Source organism: Salvelinus alpinus, chromosome 21 (genome assembly GCF_045679555.1).
Source record: "Salvelinus alpinus chromosome 21, SLU_Salpinus.1, whole genome shotgun sequence".
NCBI classification, from domain to species: Eukaryota; Metazoa; Chordata; class Actinopteri; order Salmoniformes; family Salmonidae; genus Salvelinus; species Salvelinus alpinus.
The window spans coordinates 48,221,474-48,241,776 of NC_092106.1; the positions used below are offsets into that span (position 1 = coordinate 48,221,474).

A 20,303-nucleotide genomic window follows, 5' to 3' on the forward strand; every position below is an offset into this window, starting at 1 on the left:
TGCTGACCAGACCGGACACGTCGCCTCGCAAAATAAGTTTAGAAATCCATGTTATTCAATTATTGCACCCACACTGCTTGCGCGAGCCAACGAGCGTCTGTGACGCCAAGGGCTAAAATAGAAGTCGTTCCTATTTCTGACGCAGATCGCGCTGAAAGTCATCTCCTCATTGGTTTATAGAAGCAGGTGCCCACGTGCCATCTCCTCATTGGTTATACCCACGTGGGTGACTGAAAGACGAACTTTGTTGCCGGTTGTCGTGGTAATACTATGAAAGTTTAGATGGATCACCATATAAATTCAAAGATGAAAAAGCCTGGAAGAAGGAGAGATGACTAGAAACGATTCGGTTGGCCGTTTTATGTGTGGATTAATTGTCGGAGTAGAGGTCCTTGTGCATTTCAGGTAAAATAACAACAACAAATGTTTATATCACAGGACAAATTAGCTAGCAACAGCAAGCTAGCTAAATAGGACAAATTAACGTTAGCTAGCAAGTGCAAGCTAGCTAGCTAAATTGCCATACATGTTTAATGCTTTTCGACCTGTCCCCAAATTAATGTAATTGGTTCAGAGTTTGTTTTGATATTTTAACTTGCGTGTCGTGATTGCATTTGGTGTGGGGGGGCAAAATACATTTATGCACGTTAGCGCACGATGGCGCACGGGCGCAGCCGGTTTGGGTTCCATGTAATAATAGTGGATCAGATCGCTTATTTACGGCCCTTCTCAACAATGCAGAGAGAAAAATTATTCCAAGAGTATATATATATATATACAGGCCTACACAGTAACAATAGCTTGGCTATATACACGGTGTACCAGTACCGAGTGGATGTGCAGGGGTAAGAGGTAATTGAGGTAAATATGTATGTACACACAGCAGTGGAGGCCACTCAGTGGAAAGGGAGGACCATCCTCAGTGAATTTCATAAAAATAATGAAACATTAAAAAATATATATTTTTAGATAAAACTATACTAAATATATTCACGTCACCAAATTATTTATTAAAACACACTGTTTTGTAATGAAGGTCTACAGAAGCCTTAATAGCACCATGGTGTAGCCTGAGGACAGCTAATTTCTGTCCTCCTCTGGGTACATTGACTTCAATACAAAACCTAGGAGGCTCATGGTTCTCACCCCCTTCCATAGACTTACGCAGTAATTGTAATTATGGAAACTTCCGGAGGACGTCCTCCAACCTATCAGAGCTCTTTCAGCATGAACTGACATGTTGTCCACCCAATCAAAGGATCAGAGAATGAATCTAGTACTGAAAGCATAAGCTACAGCTAGCTAGCACTGCAGGGTATAAAATGTAGTGAGTAGTTGACTCAAAGAGAGAAAGACAATAGTTGGAACAGTTTTGAACAAATGTATTTATTTTAAAAAATGAAGGAGAAGCGAGAGAGAGAGCTATATTTCGTTCTTAGTATTTTTTTTCACTAGAGAATGAGAGCTAGCTAGTTTAGTGTACTAAAACACCCGGCTCAAACAGAGAGGGATGCTATTTTAGCTAGCTGGCTATGGCTAGCCAATGATGGAACTCTTCCAAGTTCGGGTAAGCTTTTGGTTTTATTAATTTATTGCCACAGGGCCGGCCAGTGTAACTGCTGAACTGCTTGCTGCTGACTGCACACTACTGCATGATTGTAGCGGGTTTACTAACGCATTAGTTCTAGTAGCTATGTTGCCTATGACACTAATATGGTGACAACAATGTAAACTGTGTGTACCGGTTAGCGGTTATGATATGAAGGTTTGGCTTGGAAAGGTTTTTTCGCCTGGTTATAGACAGCTGATGTGTTGTGCACTGAAGTCCACAAGCGAAAGGAAAAGGTGAGAGGAGGAGAGCACATAGATACGAGAAGTAATTATACAACGATCAAAAGATCATGCTCTTTGTATGTGGCTGCTATAGTGAACTGTGTTTGCGTGTGATCAGAGGTGTATTCATTCGGCAGATTCTGTTGAAAAACGTTTCTTAAACGGAAGCGAACTGAATGAAAAGGGGATAAGCATACCTGAATTTGTCCAATAGAAACTTTAATTTGCAACTCTTGGTCTAATGATTGCACCCTAGACGCAGGCAAGAGTGTGCAAGGCGGTATCGAATGTGTCACCGTCTGTCACCTTGATTACTTAAATTTCTCTCGACCTGTGCTCCTACGTTGTAAACTTTCATTCATAGGCTAGGTTGTAGCAACCTCATGGTGGGTATAGGGAACATTCTAGTATCATGTAGTAGCCTAAACCTATCGCTGTTACATTGAACAAGGTGAATATGAATGACAGTCATCCAATATGTTGTAATAGAAATAAGGCCATGCAAAGAAATTATAATAATCATCCTCCCTCATCTTAAATGGCACTGACCGCCACTGACATATAGGTTGAGGTAAAGTGACTAGGCAACAGGATAGATAATAAACAGTAGCAGCAGCATATGTGATCAGTCAAGAGAGTTCCTGCAATAGGGTCAATACAGATAGTTCGGGTAGCTATTTGCTTAACTATTTAGCAGGATCGGGGGAAGGAAAGGGGGATACCTAGTCAGTTGCACAACTGAATGCATTCAACCGAAATGTGTCCTCCGCATTTAACCCAACCCCTCTGAATCAGAGGGGTGCGGGGGGCTTCCTTAATCGGCGTCCTCAGCGCCCAGGCCTTCCTCTGACTTCGCCTGGTATAGAGGTCCTGAATGGCAGGGAGCTCGGCCCTGGTGATGTACTGGCTGTACGCATTACTCTCGAATGCCTTGCGGTTGGATGCCAAGCAGTTGCCATACCAGTGATGCAGCCAGTCAGGATGCTCTCGATGGTGTAGCTTGAAGAACTTTGAGGATCTGAGGGCCCACTCCAAATCTTTTCAGCCTCCTGAGGTGGAAGAGGCGATGTCGTACCTTCTTCACGACTGTGTTGGTGTCGTGCGTGGCCACGCAGTCGTGGGTGAGCAGGGAGTCCAGGAGGGGACTAAGCACGCACCCCTGAGGGGCCGCCGTGTTGAGGGTCAGCGTGGCGGGTGTGGTGTTACCTACCCTTACCACCTGGGGGCGGCCCGTCAGGAAGTCCAGGATTTAGTAGCAGAGGGCGGTCCCAGGGTCCTGAGCTTAGTGATGAGCTTGTAGGGCACTATGGTGTTGAACACTGAGCTGTAGTCAATGAACAGCATTCTCACATATGTGTTCCTCTTGTTCAGGTGGGAGAGGGCAGTGTGGAGTGCAATAGAGATTGCATCATCTGTGGAACTGTTGGGGCGTTATGCAAATTGGAGTGGGTCTAGGGTTTCTGGGATAATGGTGTTGATGTGAGCCATGAACAGCCTTTCAAAGCACTTCATGGCTACAGACGTGAGTGCTATGAGTCGGTAGTCCTTTAGGCAGGTTACCTTAGTGTTCTTGGGCACAGGGACTATGGTGGTCTGCTTGAAATATGTTGTTATTACAGACTCAGTCAGGGACAGGTTGAAAATGTCAGTGAGGAGACTTGCCAGTTGGTCAGCGCATGCTCGGAGTACATGTCCTTGTAATCTGTCTGGCCTTGCGGCCTTGTGAATGTTGACCTGTTTAAAGGTCTTACTCACATCGGCTATGGAGAGCGTGATCACACAGTCGTCCAGAACAGCTGATGCTCTCATGCATACTTCAGTGTTACTTGCTCTCGAAGCGAGCAAAGAAGTAATTTAGCTTGTCTGGTAGGCTTGTGTCACTGGGCAGCTTGCTGCTGTGCTTCCCTTTGTAGTCTGTAATAGTTTGCAAGCCCTGCCACATCCGACGAGCGTCGGAGCCGGTGTAGTATGATTCAGTCTTAGTTCTGTATTGACGCTTTGCCTGTTTGATGGTTCGTCGGAGGGCATAGCAGGATTTTTTTTATAAGCTTCCGGGTTAGAGTCCCGCTCCTTGAAAGCAGTAGCTCTACCCTTTAGCTCAGTGCGGATGTTGCCTGTAATCCATGGCTTCTGGTTGGGGTATGTACGTATGGTTACTGTGGGGACGACGTCATCGATGCACTTATTGATGAAGCCAGTGACTGTTGTGGTGTACTCCTCAATGCCATCGGAAGAATCCCTGAACATATTCCAGTCTCTGGTAGCAAAACAGTCCTGTAGCTTAGCATCTGCTTCATCTGACCACTTTCTTATTGATCTAGTCACTGGTGCTTCCTGCTTTTGTTTTTGCTTGTAAGCAGGAATCAGGAGGATAGAATTATGGTCAGATTTGCCAAATGGAGGGCGAGGGAGAGCTTTGTACGCATCTCTGTGTGTGGAGTAAAGATGGTCTGGAGTTTTTTTGCCCCTCTTGTTGCACAATTAACATGCTGATAGAAATTAGGTCAAATGGATTAAAGTTTCCCTGCATTAAAGTCCCCGGCCACTAGGAGTGCCGCCTCTGGATGAGCATTTTCCTGTTTGCTCATGGCCGTATACAGCTGGTTGAGTGCGGTCTTAGTGCCAGCATCGGTTTGTGGTGGTATATAGACAGCTGCGAAAAATACAGATAAACTCTCTTGGTAAATAGTGTGGTCTACAGCTTATCATGAGATACTCTACCTCAGGCGAGCAGAACTTTGAGACTTCCTTAGATTTCGTGCTCCAGCTGTTGTTTTCAAATATACATAGATCGTCGCCCCTTGTCTTACCAGAGGCCGCTGTTCTATCCTGTCGAAAAAGTGTAAAATCCACTAGCTGTATGTTATTAATGTCGTCGTTCAGCCACGACTCGGTGAAACATAAGATATTACAGTTTTTAATGTCCCGTTGGTAGGATATAGGTGATCGTAGTTAGTCTATTTTATTATCGATTGATTGTACATTGGCTAATAGGAACGATGGTAAAGGTAGCTTACCCTCTCGGCGTCAGATCCTTACAAGGCACCCGGATCTTCGTCCCTGATATCTCCTTCTCTTTCTCCTGCAAATGACGGGGATGAGGGCCTTGTCGGGCTTCTGAAGTAAATCCTTCCCGTCCGACTCATTAAAGAAAAATGATTCCTCCAGTACGGGGTGAGTAATCGTTATCCTGATATCTAGAAGCTCTTTTCAGGTCTTAAGACACGGTGGCAGAAACATTATGTTCAAAATAAGTTACAAATAACGTGAAAAAAACACACACAAATTAGCACAATTGGTTAGGGGATCGTAAAACGGCAGCCATCTCCTTCGGGGGCCATTCTAACTGCAGGAGCTGCTGGATGAGCGATATTGCTAGATTATTGTTGTGTTTAGGAAATGTAGTTTCCACAGCTTTTACTAGATGCAGTGCTAGTGCCAGAACATCTGGTGGCTCACTATCTGGCTTTTCTCTCTCTGAAATGACCTACTTTGACAATATGATTGTGTTTAGGAAGTGTAGTTTATAAAAAAAAACACCTCGTGACAGTAACCCATCCATCCGTTCTCTTCTTAAAGTCAGATGATGTACGGTCAACTTTATTTTGCTCCATCTCAGACATGGCCTTTTTGACAAATCTCTGTACTGACACTGGTGTCAGCTTGGTATTATTCAGCCCTTGTCTGTGACAGCAGAATCAACATGTCTGTGTTTCTGTACCTCCTCAGGGTTGGCCAGGGAGAAAGGCAGTGGGAGAGGCTCATCTCTCCAGACCCAGTCCCCGCTTTAACTCCTAACCAGAGGAACAGGGGGGAGGAAGGAGAGGTAGAGAGACGAGAGGAGGAGAAGTGTACCCCTCACCTCAGTGCTTTCTTCACACACTGGAAGTCTGTCTACCCATCTACCTGTCTGTCCCCCCCCCCCCTCCCCTGCTCTCACTTGGGGCCAAAGCCAGGCCACTGGTACTTTACAGCCTGCATTTACATAACAATGACTAACTGAACTTTAACACCTCAATAAGCAACTGTTTTGATGATACAGAGGTTGTTAATTCTGCTCTTCACAAATCCTCACTGTCAGTGTAACGCAAGGGTGTAAACCACTAGTTTAACATAAGGGTGTAAACCACTAGTATAACATAAGGGTGTAAACCACTAGTATAACATAAGGGTGTAAACCACTAGTTTAACATAAGGGTGTAAACCACTAGTTTAACATAAGGGTGTAAACCACTAGTTTAACATAAGGGTGTAAACCACTAGTATAACATAAGGGTGTAAACCACTAGTTTAACATAAGGGTGTAAACCACTAGTTTAACATAAGGGTGTAAACCACTAGTTTAACATAAGGGTGTAAACCACTAGTTTAACATAAGGGTGTAAACCACTAGTATAACATAAGGGTGTAAACCACTAGTATAACATAAGGGTGTAAACCACTAGTATAACATAAGGGTGTAAACCACTAGTTTAACATAAGGTTGTATAGACTAGTATAACATAAGGGTGTATACACTAGTATAACATAAGGGTGTATAGACTAGTATAACATAAGGGTCTCTGCAGCACTCCACCAATCAAAGCTTGAAAGGATCTGCAGAGAAGAATGGGAGAAACTCCTCAAATACAGGTGTGCCAAGCTTGTAGCGTCATACCCAAGAAGACTCAAGGCTGTAATCGCTGCCAAAGGTGCTTCAACAAAGTATTGAATATAGCGTCTGAATACTTATGTAAATGTGATATTTCATTTATTTATTTATTTTTGTAATACATTTGCAAAAATTTCTAAAAACCTGTTTTTGCTTTGTCATTATGGGGTATTGTGTGTAGATTGATGGGGGGGGGGGGGGGGCCCACGATTTAATCTATTGTAGAATAAGAATGTAATGTAACAAAATGTGGAAAGAGTCAAGGGGTCTGAATACTTACTGACTGCACTGTATGTCGTAGCGTTAGAATGACGACTCAGGAGTGTACTTTATTGCAACGTCAGTGAATCTTACTCGTAATAACTCCGCGAACCTTATCACAGGTTCCAAAGTCTAAACGTGCTGTAATTCCAACTTCATTTGGTTCTTTGCAGCATAGCTATTCATATCCCACTGTAGATACAAATTTTTATACAAAACTATAATTATTATGGAGAAGCTCACCGATGACCTGGTCAAGTACAAGGACTATGTTTTTGCGAAGGATTTGGTCAACGCTGAGCACATTGACTCCCTGCAGACCTTTGAGATCCGGGACAGTGACATCTTTCTGGTCACTTACCCTAAGTCAGGTGAGTGACAAATCTATTGGATGGAAAAACAGCGTTTGAGATGGTCTAGAGACATTTATCATACTTGGGGATGCTAGCCATGAAAAAGGTTGCGATTTCGGCTCTGTTTAGGTAATCAATGAGGAGAGCATTTTAGAAAGTTAAAGGGAAATCCGGGATTGGAACATCCATCTTTGGACTTTTAAATTAGTGATATCCATTGATTATTGAAAAATATAACTTATATCCGAAAGTGGCGCAGCGGTCTGGGCACTGCAGTGCTCGAGGCGTCATTACAGGGTTCGATCCCGGGCTGTGTCGCAGCCGGCCGCGACCGGGTTAGGGGAAGGTTTGGCTGGCGGTGATGTCCTTGTCCTATCGCGCTCTAGTGTTTCCTCCGACACATTGGTACGGCTGGCTTCCGGGTAAAGCGAGCAGTGTGTCAAGAAGCAGTGCGGCTTGGCAGGGTCGCTTTTAGGAGGACACACGTCCTCCTAAAAGCGACCCTGCCAAGCCGCACACAATATTTTTATTTAGAATTTGGGAGAAATGTTGTCAGTAGTTTATAGAATAAAACATAAATGTTCATTTTTCCCAAACACAGACCTATAAATAGTCAAACCAGAGAAACTGATAATTTTGCAGTGGTCTCTTAATTTGTTCCAGAGCTGTATATATACAGTACCATTCAAAAGTTTGGACACACCTACTCATTCCAGGGTTTTACTTTATTTTTACTATTTTCTACATTGTAGAATAATAGTGAAGACATCAAAACTATGAAATAACACATATGGAATCATGTAGTAACCAAAAATGTTTTAAACAAATCAAAATATATTTTATATTTGAGATTCTTCAAAGTAGTCACCCTTTGCCTTGAGGACAGCTTTGCACACTCTTGGCATTCTCTCAACCAGCTTCATGAGGTAATGACCTGGAATGCATTTCAATTAACAGGTGTGCCTTGTTTAAAGTTAATTTGTGGAATCATTCCTTCTTAATGCGTTTGAGCCAATCAGTTGTGTTGTGACAAGGTAAGGGTGGTATACAAAAGATAGTGTAACGACCTGGGTGTCGGGGGGTGCGAAGTCAGACGCAGGAACAGCAGAGCTTCAATATGTTGAGTCTTTAATGCCCAACTGGCAAACAAAATGTCCAACACGGACTTACTGGGTGTCATACACAACGGTCCAACGACACGAGAAACAAACCCAGTCCACAATAACAATATACACTCCCGAAATCCAAAAGCTACAATATAACAATCCCGCACAAAGAAGCGTACGGGCTGGCTGACTAATAAAGCCACACTAATTAACAACTAACTGAACACAGGTGATACAAATAAACACATAAGGAGGGGGAGGAAAAAGAGTCAGTGGCAGCTAGTAGGCCGGTGACGACGACCGCCGAGCGCCACCCGAACGGGAAGGAGAGCCTGCCTCGGTTGAAGTCGTGACAGATAGCCCTATTTGGTAAAAGACCAAGTCCATATTATGTCAAGAACAGCTCAAATAAGCAAAGAGAAACGACAGGCCATCATTACTTTAAGACATGAAGGTCAGTCAATCTGGAAAATGTCAAGAACTTTGAAAGTTTCTTCAAGTGCAGTTGCAAAAACCATCAAGCGTTATGATGAAACTGGCTCTCATGAGGACAGCCATAGGTAAGGAAGACCCAAAGTTACCTCTGCTGCAGAGGATAAGTTCATTCGAGTTAACTGCACCTACGATTACAGCCCAAATAACAGAGTTCAATTAACAGACACATCTCAACATCAACTGTTCAGAGGAGACTGCATGAATCAGGCCTTCATCAAATCAGATGTTATTGGTCACATACACGTGTTTAGCAGATGTTATTGGTCACATACACGTGTTTAACAGATGTTATTGGTCACATACACGTGTTTAGCAGATGTTATTGGTCACATACACATGTTTAACAGATGTTATTGGTCACATACACGTGTTTAACATATGTTATTGGTCACGTACACGTGTTTAACAGATGTTATTGGTCACATACACGTGTTTAGCAGATGTTATTGCGGGTGTAGCGAAATGCTTGTGTTTCTAGCTTCGACGGTGCAGTAATATCTAACAAGTAATATCTAACAGTTTCACAACATATACCCAATACACACAAATCTAAGTAAAGGAATGGAATTAAGAATATATAAATATATAGACGAGCAATGTCAGAGTGGCATAGACTAAGATACAGTAGATAGTATAGAATACAGTATATACATATGAGATGAGTAATGCATAGACTAAGATACAGTAGATAATATAGAATACAGTATATACAGATGAGATGAGTAATGCAAAATATGTAAACATTATTAAAGTGACTGGTGTTCCATTTATTAAAGTGGCCAGTAATTTCAAGTCTGTGTATACAGGCAGCAGCCTCTCTGTGCTAGTGATGGCTATTTAACATTCTGATGGCCTTGAGATAGAAGCTGTTTTTCAGTCTCTCGGTCCTAGCTTTGATTGACCTGTACTGACCTCGCCTTCTGGATGATAGCGGTATGAACAGGCAGTGGCTCGGGTGGTTGTTGTCCTTGATGATCTTTTTGGCCTTCCTGTGACATTGGGTGCTGTTGGTGTCCTGGAGGGCAGGTAGTTTGCTCCCGGTGATGCGTTGGGCAGACAGCACCATCCTCTGGAGAACCCTGCGTTTGTGGGAGTTGCAGTTGCCGTACCAGGCGGTGATACAGCCCGAAAGGATGCTCTCAATTGTGCATCTGTAAAAGTTTGTGAGGGTTTTAGGTGACAAGCCAAATTTCTTCAGCCTCCTGAGGTTGAAGAGGCGCCGTTGCGCCTTCACCACACTGTCTGTGGGTGGACCATTTCAGTTTGTCAGTGATGTGTACGCCGAGGAACTTGAAGCTTTCCACCTTCTCCACTGTGGTCCGGTCGATGTGGATAGAGGGGTGCTCCCTCTGCTGTTTCCTGAAGTCCACGATCATCTCCTTTGTTTTGTTGACGTTGAGTGAGAGGTTATTTTCCTGGAACCACACTCCCAGAGCCCTCACCTCCTCCCTGTTGGCTGTCTCGTCATTGTTGGTAATCAAGCTTACTACAGTTGTGTCATCTGAAAATTTGATGATTGAGTTGGAGATGTGTGTGGCCACGCAGTCATGGGTGAACAGGGAGTACAGGAGGGGGCTGAGCACGCACCCTTGTGGGGCCCCAGTGTTGAGGATCAGCGAAGTGGAGGTGTTGTTTCCTACCTTCACCAGCTGGGGGCGCCCTATCAGGAAGTCCAGGACCCAGTTGCACGGGGCGGGGTTCAAACCCAGGGCCTTGAGCTTAATGATGAGCTTGGAGGGTACTATGGTGTTGAATGCTGAGCTATAGTCAATGAACAGCATTCTTACGTAGGTATTCCTCTTGTCCAGATGGGATAGGGCAGTGTGCATTGCGATGGCGATTGCATCATCTATTGGGGCGTTAAACAAATTGAAGTGGGTCTATGGTGACAGGTAAGGTAGAGGTGATATGATCCTTAACTAGTCTCTCAAAGCACTTTATGATGACAGAAGTGAGTGCTATGGGGCTATAGTCATTTAGTTCAGTTACCTTTGCTTTCTTGGGTACAGGAACAATGGTGGCCATCTTGAAGCATGTGGGGACAGCAGACTGGGATAGGGATTGATTGAATATGTCCGTAAACACACCAGCCAGCTGGTCTGCGCATGCTCTCAGGACGCGGCTAGAGATGCTGTCTGGGCCGGCAGCCTTGCGAGGGTTAACACGCTTAAATGTCTTACTCACGTCGGCCACGGAGAAGGAGAGCCCACAGTCCTTGGTAGCGGGCCGTGTCGGTGGCACTGTGTTATCCTCAAAGCGGGCAAAGAAGATGTTTAGCTTGTCCGGAAGCAAGACGTCGGTGTCCGTGACGTGGCTGGTTTTCCTTTAGTAGTCCGTGATTGTTTGTAGACCCTGCAACATACGTCTCGTGTCTGAGCCATTGAATTGTGACTCCATTTCGTCTCTATACTGACGTTTTGACTGTTTGATTGCCTTGCGGAGGGAATAACTACACTGTTTGTATTCTGCCATATTCCCAGTCAACTTGCCATGGTTGAATGCGATGGTTCGCGCTTTCAGTTTTGCGCGAATGCTGCCATCTATCCACAGCTTCTGGTTCGGGTAGGTTTAATTAGTCACAGTGGGAACAACATCCCCTATACGCTTCCTGATAAACTCAGTCAACGTATCAGTATATTCGTCAATACTATTCTCGAAAGCTACCTGGAACATATCCCAGTCCGCTTGATCAAAACAATCTTGAAGCGTTGATTCCGATTGGTCAGACCAGCATTGAATAGTCCTTAGCACGGGTACTTCCTGTTGGAGTCGTGGTCAGATTTGCCGAAAGTAGTGCGGGGGAGGGCCTTTTTGCATCCCAGAAGTTGGAGTAGCAGTGGTTGAGTGTTTTAGCAGCGCGAGTACTACAGTTGATGCGTTGATAGAACTTCAGCAGCCTTTTCCTCATGGTCAAATTGCTGCAAAGAAACCACTACTAAAGGACACCAATAATAAGAAGAGACTTGCTTGGGCCAAGAAACACGAGCAATGGACATTAGACCGGTGGAAATCTGTCCTTTGGTCTGAGTCCAAATTTGAGATTTTTGGTTCCAACCGCCGTGTCTTTGTGAGACGCAGAGTAGGTGAATGGATGATCTCTGCATATGTGGTTCCCACCGTGAAGCATGGAGGAGGAGGTGTGATGGTGTGTGGGTGATTTGCTCTTGGCACTGTCAGTGATTTATTTAAATTTCAAGGCACACTTAACCAGCATGGGTACCACAGCATTCTGCAGCAATACGTCATCCCATCTAGTTTACGCTTAGTGGGACTATCATTAGTTTTTCAACAGGGCAATTACCCAAAACACACCTCCAGGCTGTGTATTGTCTATTTGACCAAGGAGAGTGATGAAGTGCTGCATCAGATGAACTGGCCTCCACAATCACTCGATCTCAACCCAAATGAGATGGTTTGGGATGAGTTGGACCGCAGAGTGAAGGAAAAGGAGCCAACAAGTGCTCAGCATATGTGGGAACTCCTTCAAGACTGTTGGAAAAGCATTCCTCATGAAGCTGGTTGAGAGAATGCCAAAAGTGTGCAAAGCTGTCATCAAGGCAAAGGGTAGCTACTTTGAAGAATCTAAAATCTAAAATATATTTTGATTTGTTTAACACATTTTTGGTTACTACATGAAAATAAAAATAAAGATAAACCCTTAAATGAGTTGGTGTGTCCAAAACTTTTGACTGCTACTTATATATTATATAGTTATACAGTGGGGAGAACAAGTATTTGATACACTGCCGATTTTGCAAGTTTTCCTACTTACAAAGCATGTAGAGGTCTGTAATTTTTATCATAGGTACACTTCAACTGTGAGAGACGGAATCTAAAACAAAAATCCAGAAAATCACATTGTATGATTTTTAAGTAATTAATTTGCATTTTATTGCATGACATAAGTATTTGATCACCTACCAACCAGTAAGAATTCCGGCTCTCACAGACCTGTTAGTTTTTCTTTAAGAAGCCCTCCTGTTCTTCACTCATTACCTGTATTAACTGCACCTGTTTGAACTCGTTACCTGTATAAAAGACACCTGTCCACACACTCAATCAAACAGACTCCAACCTCTCCACAATGGCCAAGACCAGAGAGCTGTGTAAGGACATCAGGGATACAATTGTAGACCTGCACAAGGCTGGGATGGGCTACAGGACAATAGGCAAGCAGCTTGGTGAGAAGGCAACAACTGTTGGCGCAATTATTAGAAAATGGAAGAAGTTCAAGATGACGGTCAATCACCCTCGGTCTGGGGCTCCATGCAAGATCTCACCTCGTGGGGCATCAATGATCATGAGGAAGGTGAGGGATCAGCCCAGAACTACACGGCAGGACCTGGTCAATGACCTGAAGAGAGCTGGGACCACAGTCTCAAAGAAAACCATTAGTAACACACCATGCCGTCATGGATTAAAATCCTGCAGCGCACGCAAGATCCCCCTGCTCAAGCCAGCTTATGTCCAGGCCCGTCTGAAGTTTGCCAATGACCATCTGGATGATCCAGAGGAGGAATGGGAGAAGGTCATGTGGTCTGATGAGACAAAAATAGAGCTTTTTGGTCTAAACTCCACTCGCCGTGTTTGGAGGAAGAAGAAGGATGAGTACAACCCCAAGAACACCATCCCAACCGTGAAGCATGGAGGTGGAAACATCATTCTTTGGGGATGCTTTTCTGCAAAGGGGACAGGACGACTGCACCGTATTGAGGGGAGGATGGATGGGGCCATGTATCGCGAGATCTTGGCCAACAACCTCCTTCCCTCAGTAAGAGCATTGAAGATGGGTCGTGGCTGGTTCTTCCAGCATGACAACGACCCGAAACACACAGCCAGGGCAACTAAGGAGTGGCTCCGTAAGAAGCATCTCAAGGTCCTGGAGTAGCCTAGCCAGTCTCCAGACCTGAACCCAATAGAAAATCTTTGGAGGGAGCTGAAAGTCCGTATTGCCCAGCGACAGCCCCGAAACCTGAAGGATCTGGAGAAGGTCTGTATGGAGGAGTGGGCCAAAATCCCTGCTGCAGTGTGTGCAAACCTGGTCAAGAACTACAGGAAACGTATGATCTCTGTAATTGCACACAAAGGTTTCTGTACCAAATATTAAGTTCTGCTTTTCTGATGTATCAAATACTTATGTCATGCAATAAAATGCAAATTATTTACTTAAAAATCATACAATGTGATTTTCTGGATTTTTGTTTTAGATTCCGTCTCTCACAGTTGAAGTGTACCTATGATAAAAATTACAGACCTCTACATGCTTTGTAAGTAGGAAAACCTGCAAAATCGGCAGTGTATCAAATACTTGTTCTCCCCACTGTATATATATATAACTTAAACATTTCTCATGAGGAAATAGTTCAACTGTCTTAATGCTTGTTTTACTCCAGCCCTTTCAGCTCTGGCAGGGTGGCCGCTTTGTTGTTTTTCGAATCCCCTTTCCACCAAGTCGGCCCCAAGCGCTTTATGACTGACACCTTTCCTAACCTGCAGGAACAATCTGGGCACAGCAGATCATCACTTCTATCTGCGAGTCAGAGATGGGTGATATCTATCCCAACAACTTGGAGATGATGCCATGGCTGGAGTATATTGACAAACGCCCTGACTATTCCTTACGCCCTAACCCGCGGCTATTCGCCTCCCACCTCACCCCTGTACTCATGCCCCCAGGCCTGAGGGACAAGAAGGCAAAGGTAGGCAAAGGAGGGTAGAATGAGAATGGTAATGGAGCTACCCTACATGGAGGCCCGTAGGGCTGTAAATATCTCTCTTATTCTCAGATGATCTATGTGATGCGGAACCCAAAGGACAACGTGACTTCCTACTATCACTGGTGTGTTAACTGGGCCATGTTTGAGACTCCAAAGTGCTTCGAGGACTTTCTGGACCAGTGGTTAGCAGGGAATGGTAGAGTAAAGACATCATTCATAAAACACCATGGTTGTGTCCCAAATGAATACCCTATTCCCTACATAGTGAACTAATTTTCACCATGGCCAATAGGGCTCTGGTCAAATAGGGAATAGGGTTCCATGTGGTACTCAACAGCCTGTTATTACATACTGAGACAAGGCTGTTATGACCCCGACCCCGACAGCCTGTTATGACCCCGACAGCCTGTTATGACCCCGACAGCCTGTTATGACCCCGACAGCCTGTTATGACCCCGACAGCCTGTTATGACCCCGACAGCCTGTGTCCTAAATATTCACAGTTACACTACTTTTGACCAATCCATGAATACTGTATTGACCTTGGTGACACAGCCTGTTATGACCCTGTTATTTGCCCTACAGTTGGTGCTTCGTCCTGGTTTGACCACATCAGAGAGTGGCACAGTAAGAGAGACCAGTACAACATCCTGTTTCTTACCTATGAGGACATGATCATGGTAAGATATTACAGACTCATCTGACACCCGTATGACCTCTGACCTGGATAGCTAGCTAGAGACAACCAACCAGCCTGACTTTACCTATCCCTCAATATTTCCACCTAATTTTCCGATTTTATTAACAAGGATGGACATGAAATGAAGAGAGAGACAGACAGAGGACAGAGTGTGTAGAAGTTCTGTGGGACTGGCATGTGATCCCACACAGGCAGGGGATTGTTAATGTCCCGAAGGGCAGTGGCCTTCACCACTTGACCAACCCCAGGGCACAGGGTTCCATCTTTAAATGGACATGCTTTTCCTTTCTCAGGATCTGAAGACAGCCGTGACGAAGATCTGCCGTTTCCTGGAGAGGGACCTGACTGAAGCAGACATCAACAAGATCGTGGAAAAAGCCACGTTCAAAAACATGAAAAACGACCGCAAGGCCAACTATGAGTTCATACCAGAAGACATTCTCAAAAAGGGGCAGTTCCTGCGCAAAGGTCAGGCCCTGATCTAGGATCAGTTCTGCCTTTCAGATCATAATGAATAAGATCACATGGGACACAGTGGCCTGATCCTAGATCAGCACTTCTACTCTGAGACGCTTCATGAATATGGGCCTGAGATTGGGGGAGAAGAAAAAATAAACTGTTTATAAATAAACTGCATATTAACCATTTTATAATGTTCCTACTCTGAATAATGACATGTTGGTTGTGCTGTGGCAGGTAAAATCGGGGAGTGGAAGAACGTGTTCACAGTGGCCCAGAGTGAGAGGTTTGACCAGGTCTATAAGGAACGGATGAAAGACATGACTCTGAAGTTCATCTGGGACATGGCTCAACAATCAGAGTGATGAGAGCCTCAGCTCGCTGGCTTCCTCTACCCGGGACATGGCTCAACAATCAGAGTGATGGGAGCCTCAGCTCGCTGGCTTCCTCTACCTGGGACATGGCTCAACAATCAGAGTGATGAGAGCCTCAGCTCGCTGGCTTCCTCTACCTGGGACATGGCTCAACAATCAGAGTGATGTGAGCCTCAGCTCCCTGGCTTCCTCTACCTCCTCACGTTCAGGAGTTCCAACAGATGATTCCAGACTTGGAAGGATGACAATGCAAGTCTACAGTGATAGAAGGGCGGAGCCTACAGCTCTGCCGCCACAAACCTCCCAGTGGACACTCTGCTAACGACATTCATGTCAGTTATCTGTTGAATATACCAAAACTTGACAATTCCTAAACCATTTTTTTTTTTTTGTATTGATGAGGAATTAAATGAAACAATACTGTCAGACTCAGATCTTTCATTTGAATGAATATTTATTTATTTATTTTGAGGTAAAGAGAACGCTCGCCGACAGTACAGCCGAGCCCGAAGGGCGGGGAAGATGGAGGAAGATGCTGAGTTGGAATCAAGCAGTGGGTCGAGTAAATTAGACGAATGTTCTGAGTGGACAACAGTAGTATCGAAAACTGGAACAAAATGGAAATAGTCTAAAACTGGAGTGGAGGAAACGTGTGTTAAACAATAATGAATCGCGTCTTATTGGGATGCGTTTTTTTTTGAGTAAGGATGCATATGTGGGAAACCGGTTTGAGGTGTCGAAAATGGTGAAGTATGAGCTTGGAAAAGTGGAGTATTGTCAGAGTGACTAGGAGTGGTCTTATTCCGATTTATTGTATTTCTGAAGAACAGAGGGTGATTGCAGTGAGATTCAAAAGAATCCAGAAAACAGAAGTTTTGTGTTTTGAACTTCGGAGTAGAGCGCCCGTTCAAAGGAGTCATCTCAGGGGTGACGACGGATGTTCAGGTTTAATACCTGAAGATATTTCCTGGTGTGGTTGGTGCCCGGCGTCTGACCCGCTGGGTGAATGGAGAAAAATAAGGAAGTCTGTCGGTCCCGTTGTTTTTCTTTTTGATAAAGAGCAAATACCTACGCATGTGAAGCTTGGTTATGTAAAATACGATGTAAGAGCTTTCGTCCTCAAATCACTGCAGTGCAAGAATTGTAAAGGATTTGGCCTTGTTTCAAGTGTGTGCAGACGAACGGAGTATACTGAAGAACCGGTGTGTAGAAGGACGACTGTGTTGCAATTATGGTGTTGATCATGATCCTGAGTTCCTGTAGAGCCCTGTAAGGGTGAAGGAAATTAAGGTGGGGATCATGATCCTGAGTTCCTGTAGAGCCCTGTAAGGGTGAAGGAAATTAAGGTGGGGATCATGATCCTGAGTTCCTGTAGAGCCCTGTAAGGGTGAAGGAAATTAAGGTGGGGATCATGATCCTGAGTTCCTGTAGAGCCCTGTAAGGGTGAAGGAAATTGAGTTGGCAAAAAGTTAGAGCGGTCATTCGAATCTCCTACGCGGAGGCCATTAAAATAATTGAGAAAACAAGTGATTCTAGTGAAGAGATGTTAATGGGAACACCACAGCCTGTAGTAAATGTTTGCTGCCAGACAAAAGATACCCTGGATGTTATAAAAGTGGATTTTGTTCCACTCATTGCCACAGTTATAAACTGTACAGCACAAGTCTCAAAGAAGTCAAAGAAACGGGACATTATTGTGGCTCCGACAGAATAGTTTTTTGGGACTCAAGGATTCTGAAGAATTGCAAGGGGTACTGGCACCGGAAGACCCGCCCTCCCTGGTTCCCCTTGAGCCTGTGTAGGGATCAGATCGGTTTTATTTATTTTTAACAGAAAAGTTGTTTGATTTCCAACCTGCATAGTAGGTGCATTTGCTCCTGTCAGATCATTGGAAATCCGTCTATTCACACACACACACACACACACACACACACACACACACACACACACACACACACACACACACACACACACACACACACACACACACACACACACACACACACACACACACCATGTATTAATTTATAAGTATAACATAAGGGTGTATAGACGAGTATAACATAAGGGTGTATAGACGAGTATAACATAAGGGTGTATAGACTAGTATAACATAAGGGTGTATAGACTAGTATAACATAAGGGTGTATAGACTAGTATAACATAAGGGTGTATAGACGAGTATAACATAAGGGTGTATACACTAGTACAACATAAGGGTGTATAGACTAGTATAACATAAGGGTGTATAGACTAGTATAACATAAGGGTGTATAGACTAGTATAACATAAGGGTGTATAGACTAGTATAACATATGGGTGTATAGACTAGTATAACATAAGGGTGTATCCACTAGTATAACATAAGGGTGTATAGACTAGTATAACATAAGGGTGTATAGACTAGTATAACATAAGGGTGTATAGACTAGTATAACATAAGGGTGTATCCACTAGTATAACATAAGGGTGTATAGACTAGTATAACATACGGGTATATACACTAGTATAACATAAGGGTGTATAGACCAGTATAACATAAGGGTGTATAGACCAGTATAACATAAGGGTGTATAGACTAGTATAACATAAGGGTGTATAGACTAGTATAACATAAGGCTGTATAGACTAGTATAACATAAGGGTGTATACATTATTATAACATAAGGGTGTATAGACTAGTATAACATAAGGGTGTATTCACTAGTATAACATTAGGGTGTATAGACTAGTATAACATAAGGGTGTATAGACCAGTATAACATAAGGGTGTATAGACTAGTATAACATAAGGGTGTATAGACTAGTATAACAGAAGGGTGTATACACTAGTATAACATAAGGGTGTATAGACTAGTACAACAAAAGGGTGTGTAGACTAGTATAACATAAGGGTGTATAGACTAGTATAACATAAGGGTGTATAGACTAGTATAACATAAGGGTGTATAGACTAGTATAACATAAGGGTGTATAGACTAGTATAACATAAGGGTGTATACACTAGTAATCGCTCCTCTTTCACCCCAGCTGCCAAACTAACCCTGATTCAGATGACCATCCTACCCATGCTAGATTGCTGTGTTGTTGTCTTAGATCTCTTTTTATGTAGTGTTATGTTGTCTTTCTTGTCGTGATGTGTGTTTTATCCTATATTTTTATTTTATTTTCTATTTTAAATCTCAGGCCCCCGTCCCCGCAGGAGGCCTTTTGCCTTTTGGTAGGCCGTCATTGTAAATAAGAATTTGTTCTTTACTAACTTGCCTAGTTAAATAAAGGTTAAATAAAAACAAAATAAAAATAGTATAACATAAGGGTGTATCCACTATTATAAACTGGGTGGTTCGATACCTGAATGCTGAATGGCTGACAGCCGTAGTGTATCAGACCGTATACCATGGGTATGACAAAACATAATTACACTACATGACCAAAAGTATGTGGACACCTGCTCGTCAAACATCTCATTCCACAATCATGGGCATTAATATGGAGTTGGTTCCCCCTTTGCTGCTATAACAGCCTGCAGTCTTCTGGGAAGTCTTTCCACTAGATGTTGGAAAATTGCTGTGGGGACTTGCTTCCAATCAGCCACAAGAGCATTAGTGAGTTCGGTCACTGATGTTGGGCAATTATGCCTGGCGTGCAGTCGGCGTTCCAATTAATCCCAAATGTGTTTGATGGGGTTGAGGTCAGGGCTCTGTGCAGGCCAGTCAAGTTCTTCCACACCGATCTCGACAAACCATTTCTGTATGGACCTCGCTTTGTACACTGGGGCATTGTCATGCTGAAACAGGAAAGGGCCTTCCCTAAAGTTGGAAGCACAGAATCCTCTAGAATGTCATTGTATCCTGTAGCTTTAAGGATTCCCTTCACTGGAACTAAGGGGCCTAGCCCGAACCATGAAAAACAGTCCCAGACCATTATTCCTCCTCCACCAAATTTTACGGTTGGCACTATGCATTGGGGCAGGTAGCATTCTCCTGGCATCCACCAAACCCAGATTAATCTGTCGGACTGCCAGATGGTGAAGCGTGATTCATCACTCCAGAGAACGCATTTCTACTGCTCCAGAGTCCAATGGAGGCGAGCATTAAAACACTCCATCTGACACTTGGCATTGCGCACGGTGATCTTAGGCTTGAGTGTGGCTGCTCGGCCACGGAAACCCATTTCATGAAGCTCCCGATGAACAGTTCTTGTCCACATACTTGTGTATATGTACTGTGTGTTGATAACCAGTTTATAATAGTAATAAGCCACCTCGGGGGTTTGTGGTATATGGCCAATATACCACGGCTAACGGCTGTATCTGGGCACTCCGTGTTGTGTCGTGCTTAAGAACAGCCCTTAG

The 20,303-nt window shown here is 43.9% G+C and overlaps 1 protein-coding gene across 1 annotated transcript; it reads left to right on the top strand.

Annotated features, from left to right (window-relative positions):
* Nucleotides 1-6,880: 6,880 nt before the first annotated feature.
* On the top strand, nt 6,881-16,375 carry sult3st1 (sulfotransferase family 3, cytosolic sulfotransferase 1). The gene is made up of 6 exons (XM_071358089.1): nt 6,881-7,116; nt 14,196-14,398; nt 14,486-14,612; nt 15,002-15,096; nt 15,410-15,584; nt 15,813-16,375. The coding sequence occupies exons 1-6, from the start codon at nt 6,975-6,977 to the stop codon at nt 15,938-15,940; spliced, it is 870 nt and encodes a 289-aa protein (XP_071214190.1). The 5' UTR covers nt 6,881-6,974; the 3' UTR covers nt 15,941-16,375.
* Nucleotides 16,376-20,303: the final 3,928 nt, after the last annotated feature.

What these genes read in the sequence shown, in the direction of transcription:
- sult3st1 (XM_071358089.1), top strand. Translation starts at nt 6,975, where the DNA reads ATGGAGAAGCTCACCGATGACCTGGTCAAGTACAAGGACTATGTTTTT. An exon ending in TGAGGGACAAGAAGGCAAAG is followed by an intron (nt 14,399 to 14,485) that starts GTAGGCAAAGGA and finishes TCTTATTCTCAG; the next exon opens with ATGATCTATGTGATGCGGAA. An exon ending in GGGGCAGTTCCTGCGCAAAG is followed by an intron (nt 15,585 to 15,812) that starts GTCAGGCCCTGA and finishes GTGCTGTGGCAG; the next exon opens with GTAAAATCGGGGAGTGGAAG.